The sequence below is a fragment of the Chanodichthys erythropterus genome, chromosome 13, assembly GCF_024489055.1.
Source record: "Chanodichthys erythropterus isolate Z2021 chromosome 13, ASM2448905v1, whole genome shotgun sequence".
NCBI lineage: Eukaryota > Metazoa > Chordata > Actinopteri > Cypriniformes > Xenocyprididae > Chanodichthys > Chanodichthys erythropterus.
The window spans coordinates 19151678-19165596 of record NC_090233.1 but is presented as its reverse complement, the minus strand read 5'-3'; the positions used below and the strand labels follow the sequence as shown (position 1 = coordinate 19165596).

The 13919-nt window shown below is 34.9% G+C and overlaps 1 protein-coding gene across 1 annotated transcript in view; it reads left to right on the top strand.

Moving 5' to 3' along the window:
* sh2b3 (SH2B adaptor protein 3) overlaps nucleotides 1–13919 on the top strand; it is a 56715-nt gene that overhangs the window by 37670 nt on the left and 5126 nt on the right. The window contains exons 3-7 of the mRNA XM_067405917.1: nucleotides 2347–2451; nucleotides 4869–4963; nucleotides 7606–7691; nucleotides 8075–8289; nucleotides 8777–8948. Of these exons, the coding sequence (XP_067262018.1) occupies nucleotides 2347–2451; nucleotides 4869–4963; nucleotides 7606–7691; nucleotides 8075–8289; nucleotides 8777–8948 (673 nt within the window). The remainder of the gene's footprint in view (nucleotides 1–2346; nucleotides 2452–4868; nucleotides 4964–7605; nucleotides 7692–8074; nucleotides 8290–8776; nucleotides 8949–13919) is intronic.

The following is a 13919-nucleotide window of genomic DNA, read 5'->3' as shown; positions in this document are numbered from 1 at the left end:
GAACTCAAACAGCTGCATTTTGGACCAGCTGGAGTTTGTTTATTAAGCGTGCAGGGCAACCAACCAGTAGAGCATTACAGTAATCTAGCCTTGAGACTTTTCTGCATTTGTCATTTAGAGTATACAGTATGTCGTAATTTAGATATATTTTTAAGATGGAAAAATGCGGTTTTACAGATGCTAGAAATGTGGTTTTCAAATGAAAGATTGGTATCAAAGAGCACACCCAGGTTTCTAACTGACGACGAAGACTTGACAGAGCAGCCATCAAGTGTTAAACAGTATTCTTAGAGCTTATTTTGCTCTGAGGTTTTTGGTCCAATAATTAGAATCTCTGTTTTTTCAGAATTAATTAGTAAGAAATTACTAGTTATCCAGTTTTTTAAATCAACTATGCATTCGGTTAATTATGTGTTTCATCAGGGGGCAAAGACATATAGAGCTGAGTATCATCAGCGTAACAGTGAAAACTAACGCCATGCTTCCTAATGATATCTCCCAAGGGTAGCATGTACAGAGTGAAAAGCAACGGTCCTAGTACTGAGCCTTGTGGTACTCCATATTTAACTCGTGATATGACACATCTTCATTTACTGCTACAAATTGGTAACGGTCAGATAAGTATGATTTGAACCATGCCAATGCAATTCCACTAATGCCAATATAATATTAGAGTCTTTTCAAAAGAATATTGTGGTTGAAAGTGTAAAATGCAGCACTAAGATCCAGTAACACTAATAGAGAGATACAACCACGATCTGATGATAAGAGCAAATCATTAGTAACTCTAATGAGAGCAGTCTCAGAACTGTGATACAGTCTAAATCCTGACTGGAAATCCTTGCAGATACCATTTCTTTCTAAAATTAACATAGTTGTGATGATACTTTCTTTTCTAATATTTTTGACAGAAAAGGTAGATTCGAGATTGGTCTCTTCATTACAATGTATATATTAATTTCACTAATCTTTTGTTTCCAAATGTATGTGTACTACTAGTTTAAATTTGTTTTTGTAGCCGTATACTAGTTAAAATAATCCTTTTTAATAATCTTTTGTTCATAAACATATGTATGTATATGTATGTGTTGATGTTCAGTGATAATGGAGTTGAAATTTAACAAGGATATCAACAGCATAACAGTTTAAGATATTAACATCCAGCAATTTGTAGTAAATCTTACTTGACAAGCTGATTGGTCTGTGGTTCGTGAACTTGCACACTATCAACACTGATTCTCAGAAACAGTCTTCTTGAGTATGAAATATATTACAGAATCACTTTTGTGGAAATCTGCTCTGTGAGTTTCATGCATTTGCCTTGGTGAGGAAAATTGGAGAAGAGAAACAAATCATCTGCTTTACTGTTTGTGTGTGTGGTGGTTAATACTTCAATCACTTCTTGTTCTACTGGAATTAGTGCAGAAGTGTGCAAATGTGCATGTGTAAGCATGTGGATGTGAATGAGTCAGTGGTGTTTTCTCCCCTCCTCTGTGTGAGGGTTGACTGAAATTCAAAGAGGAAAGATTGTAGTATTACAGCACCTTTACTTTGGCACAATCCAGTGCGTGTGAAGCTATTTTAAGTCATGATTTAGCCTGACTCACTCAAAATGACAGATTTTATTTGAGAGAGAAAGAGCTTCTTCATTCCTAAATCTTTGATGTTTCACAACTGACGGGATACACGCTGGAAATTCCTGCACCTCAAAGCCTCCGGATTCATTTGCAGCTCTCACAACTTCCCGGAATCCGCTCTCATTTTTTTCCCAAGGAGATTTGTTGTGTGTGTGTGTGTGTGTGTGTGTGTGTGTGTAGGCGAAGGTCGAAGGTTTCAGATCACGGGTCGTAGCTCTATTCTCTCTTAATTTCCAGATGAACATTCTTAGCTAATCCCAGTAGATCAAGAAAATCATCCCCCTCTCATTTCCCTCTCTCTGCTCAAACCCACACTGGATAATGTTCATGGAGTGTGTCATGCATTAAAAATGTGTTTTATCATCGGTGACAAAGTTGTTATTTGTCATATAGTGTCTGAGTGATACATTATTATGTTTTATTGACCTGTAAAGACACTTGTTGGGTTTTGTTTCACTATGAGAGTCCAAATCACAGTTTATTGCTCTTACATTTAATTATTTAGCAGACGCTTTTATCCGGAGCAACTCAAAAATGAGAATAATGTAAGCAGAAGTGATCAATTCAAGGAGAAAACATTTAATGCATTTAAAGTATAAAGACAATATACAGGCACAATATAAAGTATATTTTCGAACTTGTAAATGTTTCTAAAGACATTATGTAATTGTAATATGATTAAAATTGTTTTGCTTTGTTTGTGTTTTAGGACTACAAAACGCCAAAGCTTACCGTACACTGTTCAGACATCAAAGAGATTCGACGCTGTAATCGCCTAGAGATGCCAGACAACATGAACACATTTGTCTTAAAGGTGAATGAAGACACACACTGGCTCATTTCATTAAAAAACCTGATCTCTTGACCAGGCCGATTAATTTGGATGGTATTCAGCCATTTTAAGATGATCTGCTTTTCATAGTGCACATCCTATATTCAAAATGGTTTTAGTGCAAGTTTTAGTAAATATCGCATGCAATAACTGTTCGTTTAATTTGATTCAATTTATATATAATTAATAATTTATAAATAATATATACAGTTGGGTCCAAAAGTTTTAACACCACATTGAACATTTGGGATATTTTTGTTTTTCATTTAAACCTGGAAATCCACGTTTATAAGATTTTCATGTTTTTAAAATACTGTCGGAAACCTTATTATGAATATATGAAAAATTAATATAAAATATTTCAAATGATGCACTATGGTTGCTATGGTTACTAAGGTTGCTAATCAAATGTGACTTTTTATACAGACGGTCAGATGCTCAAGATGCTCCTTTGAACAACTCAAATCATGCTGGAGAACATGGTCTTCATGTTTTACAATAAAAAAAGAGAGCTCAGTCTTCGATTTTTATCTTTTGCTTTTTGCTGAAGTCGTCATGATTAGTGGTCGACCAAAATGGGTTTTCCTTTGGTCCGTGCTGATATCTAGAGAGCAAGGTCGCTGACAGCCGATATAAGGCAGATGAGTAGTCGACGGCAGCGCTCTGTGGTGTGACATTAGCTATTATCTATCTAAAACTATTCAAACTATCTTTATAATTATTATGAATGCAGTTTTTATGGCCTCATATTACAGACTATATATTTAAATAAAAGTAATTTAAACTGGTAAAAAACAGGGTGTAAATTGTGTATATATTTATATTTATTCATTTATATATGTGACTAGCTTGTTTTTAAATTACTAATATACATACAGACACACACATATATATATATATATATATATATATATATATATATATATATATATATATATATATATATATATATATATATATATATATATATATATATATATATATATATATATATATATATATATATATACAGCTATGGAAAAAATTAAGAGACCACTCCAAGTTCAGAAATCAATGTTAAGTGGTCTCTTAATTTTTTCCATAGCTGTATATATATATACAGTACAGTCCAAAAGTTTGGAACCACTAAGATTTTTAATGTTTTTAAAAGAAGTTTCGTCTGCTCACCAAGGCTACATTTATTTAATTAAAAATACAGTAAAAACAGTAATATTGTGAAATATTATTACAATTTAAAATAACTGTTTTCTATTTGAATATATTTCACAAAGTAATTTATTCCTGTGATGCAAAGCTGAATTTTCAGCATCATTACTCCAGTCTTCAGTGTCACATGATCCTTCAGAAATCATTCTAATATGCTGATTTGCTGCTCAAGAAACATTTAATGTGTACAATTGTACAAAATATTTGTGTACAATATTTTTTTCAGGATTATTTGATGAATAGAAAGTTCAAAAGAACAGTGTTTATCTGAAATCTAATCTTTTGTAACATTATAAATGTCTTTACTGCCACTTTTGATTGATTTAATGCATCCTTGCTGAATAAAAGTATTCATTTCTTTAATTTCTTTTCAAAAAATAAAAATAAAAATTCTTACTGACCCCAAACTTTTGAACGGTAGTGTATAATGCTACAGAAGCTTTGTATTTCAGATAAATGCTGTTCTTTTGAACTTTCTATTCATCAAGGAATCCTGAAAAAAAAAAGTACACAACTGTTTTCAACATTGAAAATAATCATAAATGTTTATTGAGCAGCAAATCAGCATATTAGAATGATTTCTGAAGGATCATGTGACACTGAAGACTTGAGTAACGATGCTGAAAATTCAGCTTTGCATCACAGGAATAAATTACTTTGTCAAATATATTCAAATAGAAAACAGTTATTTTAAATTGTACTAATATTTCACAATATTACTGTTTTTTACTGTATTTTTAATTAAATAAATGTAGCCCTGGTGAGCAGACGAAACATCTTTTAAAAACATTAAAAATCTTAGTGGTTCCAAACTTTTGGACTGTACTGTATATGTATATGTATATGTATATGTATATATATGTATGTGTGTGTGTGTATATATATCTATATATATATACACACACACACACACATATACATATGTATATTTTATTTTCTTATAATTTTATTGTAAATAATGAAGCATTGTTGAAATTAATTTTTTTTTTTTTTTTTTTCACTCACTGAAAAAAAAAATTGTAACACAGGACATGCCATTATTCATTAAGCTGTCTTGAAACTGACACAACCCAACAACAGTTCATCAACTGATGCTGACAACCACAAAGTAATCAGCCAAGTTCATTTCTATATCTTGTATTTTCTTGTGTTCTCTCTGTTCTCTTTCTCTCTCTCTCTCTATCTCTGCTCAGGTTACTGGTCATCAGGGTAGTTTTATATTTGAGGCCGATAATGAGCAGCAGGTGAGCTCTTGGACCACAGAGCTAAGAGAATGTATCACCAGCAGGTGAGAGCGGCACTTTCTGAACTAAACTTACTTCTGAAGATTCCAGACATCTGCAAAAGTTCCTGACATTCCCCTACTGAGAAAACCCACTCACTTCCTCTTCCACACATACACACACACATTAGGTTTTCTTGTTTTATGGGGACATTCCATAGACGTAATGATTTTTATACTGTACAAACTGTATATTTTGGATATTGCCATCTTTGAGGGGACATTTTGTCCCCATAACGTAGGGTTTACCGGAACCACACACACACACACACACACACAGTAACACAACAGCTCTATTTGAACAGGTTTGGTTTCTCATGTATTTTAGTAGTTTTAAGAGTCTTAATTTAGATGTCAGTCTGTTTGTTTACTTGCAGACATGTCCGTACATACCATCTATGTGTTCCCCACATGCTATGTCTGTCATAAAAGGTGTGTTTGTGTGTGTGCACACAAATGTGTTTCATTTCCTTTTATTGGTGTGAGGGTACTGAGAACTCAAGCCTGTGTGAAAATATATCAATGTGAGTTTTAGGAAGAGAGAGAGTGAGGTCTTCCTGTTATTCTGATTACTAAGAATCTCAAGAACTCGACTCAGCACATCTCATGGCCTCCTTTCTCTCCATGCCCCCTTCACTCTTTTTTTTTTTGTCTCGTTTTGTTTTTTTATGTTCCTTTTTTTTTTACCTCATTTTTTCGGCCCACCCTGTGTGTATATGTTCGTCTTGACATAAGAGCATCATATGCCGTTTTTGCTTCTCCAAGAATTACAAGCCACATTTCCTGCCTCGAACCAAAAGCTTTTGTGTTGCTTTCTCCCGCAACTTCCCCAAACGCCCCTCCCTGAGTCTTGCTTCTGCTCTCTTCCTCTGTTCTTTCCTTCATTTCGTCCCTGTTGGTTTTAAAGCGACGTCTGTTTTTCTGTCTAATTCTCCTCCTATAGCGTATGTTTCTCGCTGTATTCATTACATTCATATTTGATTATTTTTTAAATTTATTTTCAATTAGTCACAAATTTCTCCCAGTTTTTCATGATAGATAGATAGATTTCTCATGTGTAATATGTATAATATTCAGATATGTAATATACAGACACAGGGGTTGGACAATGAAACTGAAACTGATTTTACATTCCCTCAGTAAGAGCAGAGTGTGAAGGTTGAATTAGCAAAGCAAGGGCACAGCTGTACATCAAATTTTCAGTTCCTACAACATAATGGGAGACATATCAGATGAGACAAAATGGGCTCATCTGTGACCAGAATAGCAAGTCTTTGTGGTGTATCGAGATCTACAGTAATGTAATGTGGGACGAACCACATCCAACAGGAGTAACTGTCAACACAAGAGGAAGCTGTCTGAAAGGGATGTGCAGGTACTAACCTGGATTGCATCCAAAAAACATAAAACCACAGCTGCCCACCTCAATGCAGAATTAAATGCGCATCTCGACTCTCCTGTTTCCACCAAAACTCTTTGTCAGGAGCTCCACAGAGTCAGTATTCATGGTCGGGCTGCTATAGCCAAACCTTTGGTCACTCGTGCCAATGCTAAACATTGGTTTCATTGATGCCAACAGAGCAAATCTTGGGCTGTGGATAATGTAAAACATGTATTGTTCTCTGATTTCCCACATCTGTGGAAGTTACGGTATGGAGAAACCCAAAAGAGGCTCAACACCCGGACTGTTGCTGCACAGAGTGAAGCATGGCAGTGGATCAGTGATGGTTTGGGCTGCAATATCACTACCAAGGACTACCGAACTGGAGGACCATGAGCACACATAATGGTTTACACTTCATACCCTGAAGGGGGTGCAGTGTTTTAGCATGATAATGCACCAATACATACAAGACTTGTGACAGAATGGTTTGATGGTTTTATGAACATCTCCAAGTTGAACATCTCCCATGGGCTGCACGGTCACCAAATCTAAATATTTTTGAGTCACTTTGGGGTATTTTGGAGGAGCAAGTCAGAAAATGTTTTCTCCACCGGCATCACATGGTGGCCTGAACACTGTTCTGGAAGAAGAATGGCTCAAAATCCCTTTGGCCTCAGTGAAGGACTTTATCTCTCATTCCCAAGATGAGTTGATGCTGTATTGGCTGCAAAAGGAGGCCCTACACCATACTAATAAATTTTTGTGGTTTCAGTTTTGATGTACAACCCCTGAATTAATATATTATATATAATATAATATAATATAATATAATATAATATAATATAATATAATATAATATAATATAATATAATATAATATAATATAATATAATATAATATAATATAATATTCATTTAATCATAATTTATAACAAAATTAAATTAAAAATGCAAATAACTTAATTACAACAATTACATTTATTTAAATAGAAATAAAATAATGTATTTTAAACATTTTCTTTAAAATAAATGTCAGCTGGTTTGATATATAGCATTCACACATTTGTAAGTGTGACATAACTGTCCACATACATTTAGGGCCTAAAAAAATATTTACATTTTTTTTTTTTTTTTTTTTTTGCTTTTTTAGTCATAAAACAATGTCGAAGTGCCTTAAGCATGTGTGATGTGTGACATTCTGGGACCTCTTCATCATGCAGTTAAAGAAGTTTATAGATGTTTATGAGAGTGTGTGTGTGATTCCAGGTCAGATAGTGGGGATGGAGAACCATTTCCTGTTAGTGACTCGCTAAATGCAGCTCACAGAGGGAGCACAGAGCCAAGCGGCCAGGGTGAGTCACGCACACAAACACATACACACTTTCTGTCTTCCTCCACATTTATATTAATGCAAACAGCTTGAAAAAGCATTTGTTGTCAATTCGATCGAAACGAATCTTAATAACTGGGATCAAAACCCTCAATTTTTTATTTAATGGTGTCTTTATTTTTCATATGTTTTGGTTATACATTTGAAACAGTGTGACAGTTATGTGACACCAAGGCATTCGCTACATAGATTTCCACTGCAACATGTTTTTCATTCATTTTTACAAACCAACAGATGAGATGAAACTATTTTTCGTGGTAATCGACCGCTTGCTTTTGGTTGAAAATCAGATAAGAGTCATATTTAGATGTCTGTAAACATACTGTCTCACGTGTGCCTCCGCAGGCTCTCTGGGCTTTGGACTCACAGAGCACGCCTACAACAAAACGGATCACTTCCTGTCCTCTTACCCATGGTTCCATGGACCCATATCACGAGTGCGGGCTGCCTACCTTGTACAGCATGCTGGGGTCAGCGGTCATGGGAACTTCCTGGTGAGACAGAGCGAGACACGGAGAGGAGACTATGTCCTCACGTTTAACTACCAGGGCAGAGCAAAGGTAATGAACTCAACATCATCATTATCATGAATATTATTTTTATTAGGGATGTACAGTATATCAGTGACCAAATGGGTATTGCTCAATTTATTTTTTTACTGTGCATTAAACGGTTTTATTACAAAAAACATGCACACACACTCAAAAAGCCAGAAAATGTTTATTTAATTTATTTTATAAAACTGTATCCCACAATGCAGTGCTCAACTTAATCTTCCATTATCTGTTTCATTATTATTAGACATTTGACAAAAAATTTAAATAAAAATGCAAAATAACTTCCTTTCTATTTAAGTGCATTTAATATTTTATTAATTAAAACAGTTAAATTTGCTTAAATATAAATACATTAAAATAATGTATTTTGAAATCATTAAAATAACACATTTTATATTTTATCACTATTCACATCAATATTACTGTTGCTCATTTTTCTGTTTATGTCTGTATTTATATTGCATTTTCCACTGTTTTTCTTCCTTTCCAGCATCTGCGTCTATCTTTAACTGAATGGGGTCAGTGTCGTGTGCAGCACCTGCGTTTCCCATCAGTCATGGACATGCTGAGTCACTTCCGCAACTGTCCGATCCCACTGGAATGTGGCGCCGCGTGTGACGTTATGTTGGCCAGTTATGTGCGGGTAAACCCCACTCACACAGGTGAGACTAGAGAAATGTATACATATAAATATATATAGCACAGCTTTTTACCCGGGGTTATGAATCCCTGCTCCTGAGTGTGAAAAGATACAGTGTTAGAATGTTAGATGCTTAACAACCGACAATCAAATCACATGCCTCATATTCACGTGCTTTGGACCATCTCAGAAACACACAGAAACTGTTAAATGGCGATGGAAAATATCAATTGGCATGAAGAAGAGGCAGTTTCATTCTTATCTTTATAGTCCGAAAAGTCCATTCAGTATAAACTTGGTAGTACAGTCTGCTAGGGGTGCAACAGATCGCAGTTGATCCGTGATCTATACGAACCAGGCCCCACAAAATTTTTATCATTTGCATGTTTTTTTTCTTGACAATTTACACATTCAATCGATTTTAAACCATTCAAGCGCAAGAAGAGGCAAAAAAGAATCCTGCACGTACCAAGTGTGCCGCACAAGTCCTGAAAAGTTAAGCCAAAACGTTTCGATCGCCCCCAGGTGGCTGGTCCCAGTATAGGTCATAAATCCCGCCCTCTCCATGTAATCTTATGGGACATGAGACAAACTAAACAATCAAATTCCTAGGGCTGGGATAATACTATTGATGCATCGCGATTCGTGTATCGTTACTGATCTTTTCCAAATGCATCGCAAATCGATTCTGTGCTTAGTTTTTAACAGCAGATGGCGCTCTAAGCTATTATTAACAGCATGCTCAAATGCTCACGGAGAAGAGCGCTCGTGCGTCTGACCGAGTCTGAGAATGTATTTGCACCTCAGAATGCTTTTTTGGCGTGAGATTAATGTAAACAGCCCACTGCAAACACCCTTGTAATTCGCTTCAACCTTTTTGAACTTTCTAAATTCTATAGAAGATTCAAGTGGTGTGTGTAATGCTAAAATACCCGTCTCAGTAAGTATTCTCAGTAAACACAGTCAGTTATGTCTTAAGTGAACGTAAACAGTTTAGAAAGAAATCAGATGCTTATCATTATATTGAATGTTCATTCGGTCTTAAAGTAACAGCAGCCTATAAAAATCTGCCGCTGTCTTTAATGTTAATAAAACAACAAAACACATCTTGAACAAAGATTAATCTATTATGTAATCCATACAGTGAACACTATAGTGTTATTTTACATTTAATTATTACATTTCTGTACCTTAATACTACTGTTAGACCTTACTTTATTTGTAACTTTGTTGTATTGTATTTATCTATGCTTGTAATTTGTGTATTTTTTCTTATTTTTTTACTCACTGTTCACTTGTGTTTAATAATGTTTAATTATTAAAAGCTAGATTTTTGCTGTGGTATCGAAGTACTTAAAGTGTACTTAAAGTACAGGTCGCGCACTGCTCTCCTCCAATCAATAACACCGACGCCGCAAATATGCAAATAAGGACGTTAACCCAGGGTTTAGGAATGTAGTGAGAAATGTCAGTTTATGTGAATGCCTAGGATTAATTGTTAACCTCGGGTAAATTGTGCATTGTGAAACATGAAGCAAGATAACGCAGGACTTTGTTTACCCAGGGTTTACAATGACCCTGGGTTAACTATCTCAAGTGTGAAAAGCCCTATTGTGATTTTGCTCCTCATATTTTTGTTCTGTTGGCTTAATGCAAGCAATATAACACATTTGGAGGGAAAAAGGCATCTTTTTGCACATACAATATATTGTTGCTTGAGTCGCAACAGATGTTTTTTTAGACGACTTGATTTGAAACATGAGTCATTTTTTACAGTTTGATGTAAACCATCTGATGTTGCAGATTGTAATAGTTTTCGGCCAATTGGCAAGTAACCGTGTTTGATTTAGTCACCAAAGCCAATTTTTTCACACATTTGGTGCTTGGCAAGAATTAATGTTGGACTTTGTATGTAAACCACATTAAATAGCATAATAAAAATGTATAAATAATCTTTAACTAGTTTATGATCAAACAAAAGCAGTGTCAGTAACAAAGACAATTTTTATTGCAATGTTAAAATATAATATAGAATAGTATATAATAAAAATGAAATAAAATATTACATTGCAGTTATTGATCTGGAAATGTTCGGGCAGCTGAAAACGTGCATACAATTTCTTTTTTGTCTCTGTCTGTCGCACACACACACACTCAAAGCTCGGCAGGAGCGTTTCCCTCTTGTGCTTTGTGGTTTCGATGGGTTTTAGTAGTTCTGAGAGACCTGACACAAGGAAACATGCACTCTCTCAAACACACAAACACATTCGCATCCATACACTTTAATGCATATCATCACAACTACAGACTAACCTGCCATCAAGTCTCTGTTTCCTGCTGTCCCACCCTCACAAGCTGTCATAATGTGGTCAAGCACAAACATATACACAAAGCCTTATACTGTGTTTTAACACACACATTTCCTAACATGCTCTATTTTGTGCACACACTTCAATACACTCAAACACACATACACTTAACTGTTATACTAGCAGAGGATGCAGATGTTGTACATGTGAAGACGATGCCCTCTATGGGATACAAGGAGTATTGTATGGTAATAATAAATATCAAATATAGTATAATACTTTAAAAAAAAAAAAATGGTCAGAACTAGTCAAAAATTTATTTGTTTGCATAATTGTAGTATACACTACCATTCAAAGGTTTGGGGTCGGTAAGATTTTTTCATATCTTTGAAAGAAGTTATTTTCACCAAGGCTACATTTGTTTGATCCAAAAACAAAAAAAGAATTATATGAATATATTTTAGTGGGTTTTTTCCCTGTCATCAAAGCTGTCTTTCAGCATCATTATTCCAGTCTTTAGTGTCACATGATCCTTCAGAAATCATTCTAATATGCTGAGTATAGCTTCTCATGAAACATTTATTAATATTATCGGTTGAAAATGGTTGTGCTGCTTAATATTTTTGTGGAAACCATGATACATTTGTTCAGGATTTGTTGATGAATTGAATAGAAAGTTCAAAAGTACATAATTTATTTGAAATAGAAATCTTTTGTAAAATTATATATGTTTTTATTGTCACACGTGATCAATTTAATGCATCCTTGCTAAATAAATATATTATTTCTCCACCCCCCACCCCCCACCCCCCAAAAAAAAAACAATCTTACTTTAGAACTATAGTGTAATAACAGTAATATTAAAGGGGACCTATTATGCAAAATTCATTTTTATAAGGTGTGTGAACACAGATGTGTGTCCACAGTGTGTGTACACAACCAGCCTATAATGGAAAAAATCCACCCACCCTTTTTTGTAATCCCTATAAATAATAAATAGTCTTTCCAAACAAGCTGTTCCGGAATCTGCCCTAATAGCTTAGCTCCTCCTCTGAGTGAGGTGTACACAGTCTGCCATGTTTATTTCCTCACTAGAGCATTTAAAGGTGCCCTAGAATTAAAAATTTAATTTATCTTGGCATAGTTGAATAATGAGAGTTCAGTACATGGAAATGACATACAGTGAGTCTCAATGTATAAATCTCATTTGTTTAAAAGACCTCCGAAAAATAGGCGAATCTCAACATGACTCCGACTGTTACATAACAGTCGGGATCATTAATATGTACTCCCCCAATATTTGCATATGCCAGCCCATGATCAAGGCATTACACAAGGGCAGCCAGTATTAATGTCTGGATCTGTGCACAGCTGAATCATCAGACTAGGTAAGCAAGCAAGAACAATAGTGAAAAATGGCAGATGGAGCAATAATAACTGACATGATCCATGATATCATGATATTTTTAGTGATATTAATAAATTTGCCTTTCTTTTTTGTTAGCATGTTGCTAATGTACTGTTAAATGTGGTTAAAGGTACCATCGTTTATTACTATATTCACGGAGACAAGACCATTGTTATTTTCATTTTTAAACACTTGCAGTCTGTATAATTCATAAACACAACTTCATTCTTTATAAATCTCTCAAACAGTGTTTAATGTTAGCTTTAGCCACGGAGCACTATCAAATTAATTCAGAATCAAATGTAAACATCCAAATAATACCATACTTACGCAATTAGACATGCTGCATGACGAACACTTTGTAAAGATCCATTTTGAGGGTTATATTAGCTGTGTGAACTTTGTTTATGCTGTTTAAGGCAAGAGCGAGCTCCGGGGGAGAGGAGCATGAGATATAAAGGGGCTGCAGCCTGAATCGGCGCATATTTAATGATGCCCCAAAATCGGCAATTTAAAAAATGTATTAAAAAAATCTATGGGGTATTTTGAGCTGAAACTTCACAGACACATTCAGGGGACACCTTAGACTTATATTACATCTTTTAAAAAGATGCTCTACGGCACCTTTAACAGCAGCATTAAGTAAGAAATGTATTCTTATTAAAGCTACTAAAGTTATTCAATCAAGTGCAGTGAGTGATTTTATGTTTTTCTTTTGTTGTTTGGTTTATATTAACAGTATATATAGCGGTAGGTACTGTATATCACGCTGCTGTTACTTCAATACACAGATCTATTGTACACATAAGATTTCTTTCCCTGCTGTTTACGTTCACAGACATAACTGACTGTGTTTGTGAACTTTGTGTGTTTTTGACATAACCTTGTGTGTATCTGACAGTTTAACTGCAATAAGACGTGTAAGAGAAATCAGTTTCATACTCACAGGATATGCCGCCTGACAGCCAGCTTTCTGTGCGCGTGCCAAGTGTAAACTGTTTAAATGCATGCAAATAATTATTATTTCATAACGACAAAGAACTACAGTGTCACTCGAGCATGACCACAATAGAGATAATAATCAAAACCAAAAAGCATGGACTCCGCCCTCTTCTGGAAGCAGCAGCTCATTTGCATTTAAAGACACATGCATGGAAACCACATTTTTTTCTTCCACTCAAAATGGGCATTTAAAACAAGCTATAATAAATGATCTGTTGGGTAGTTTGAGCTGAAAATTCACAGACACATTCTGGGGACACCAGAGACTTTTATT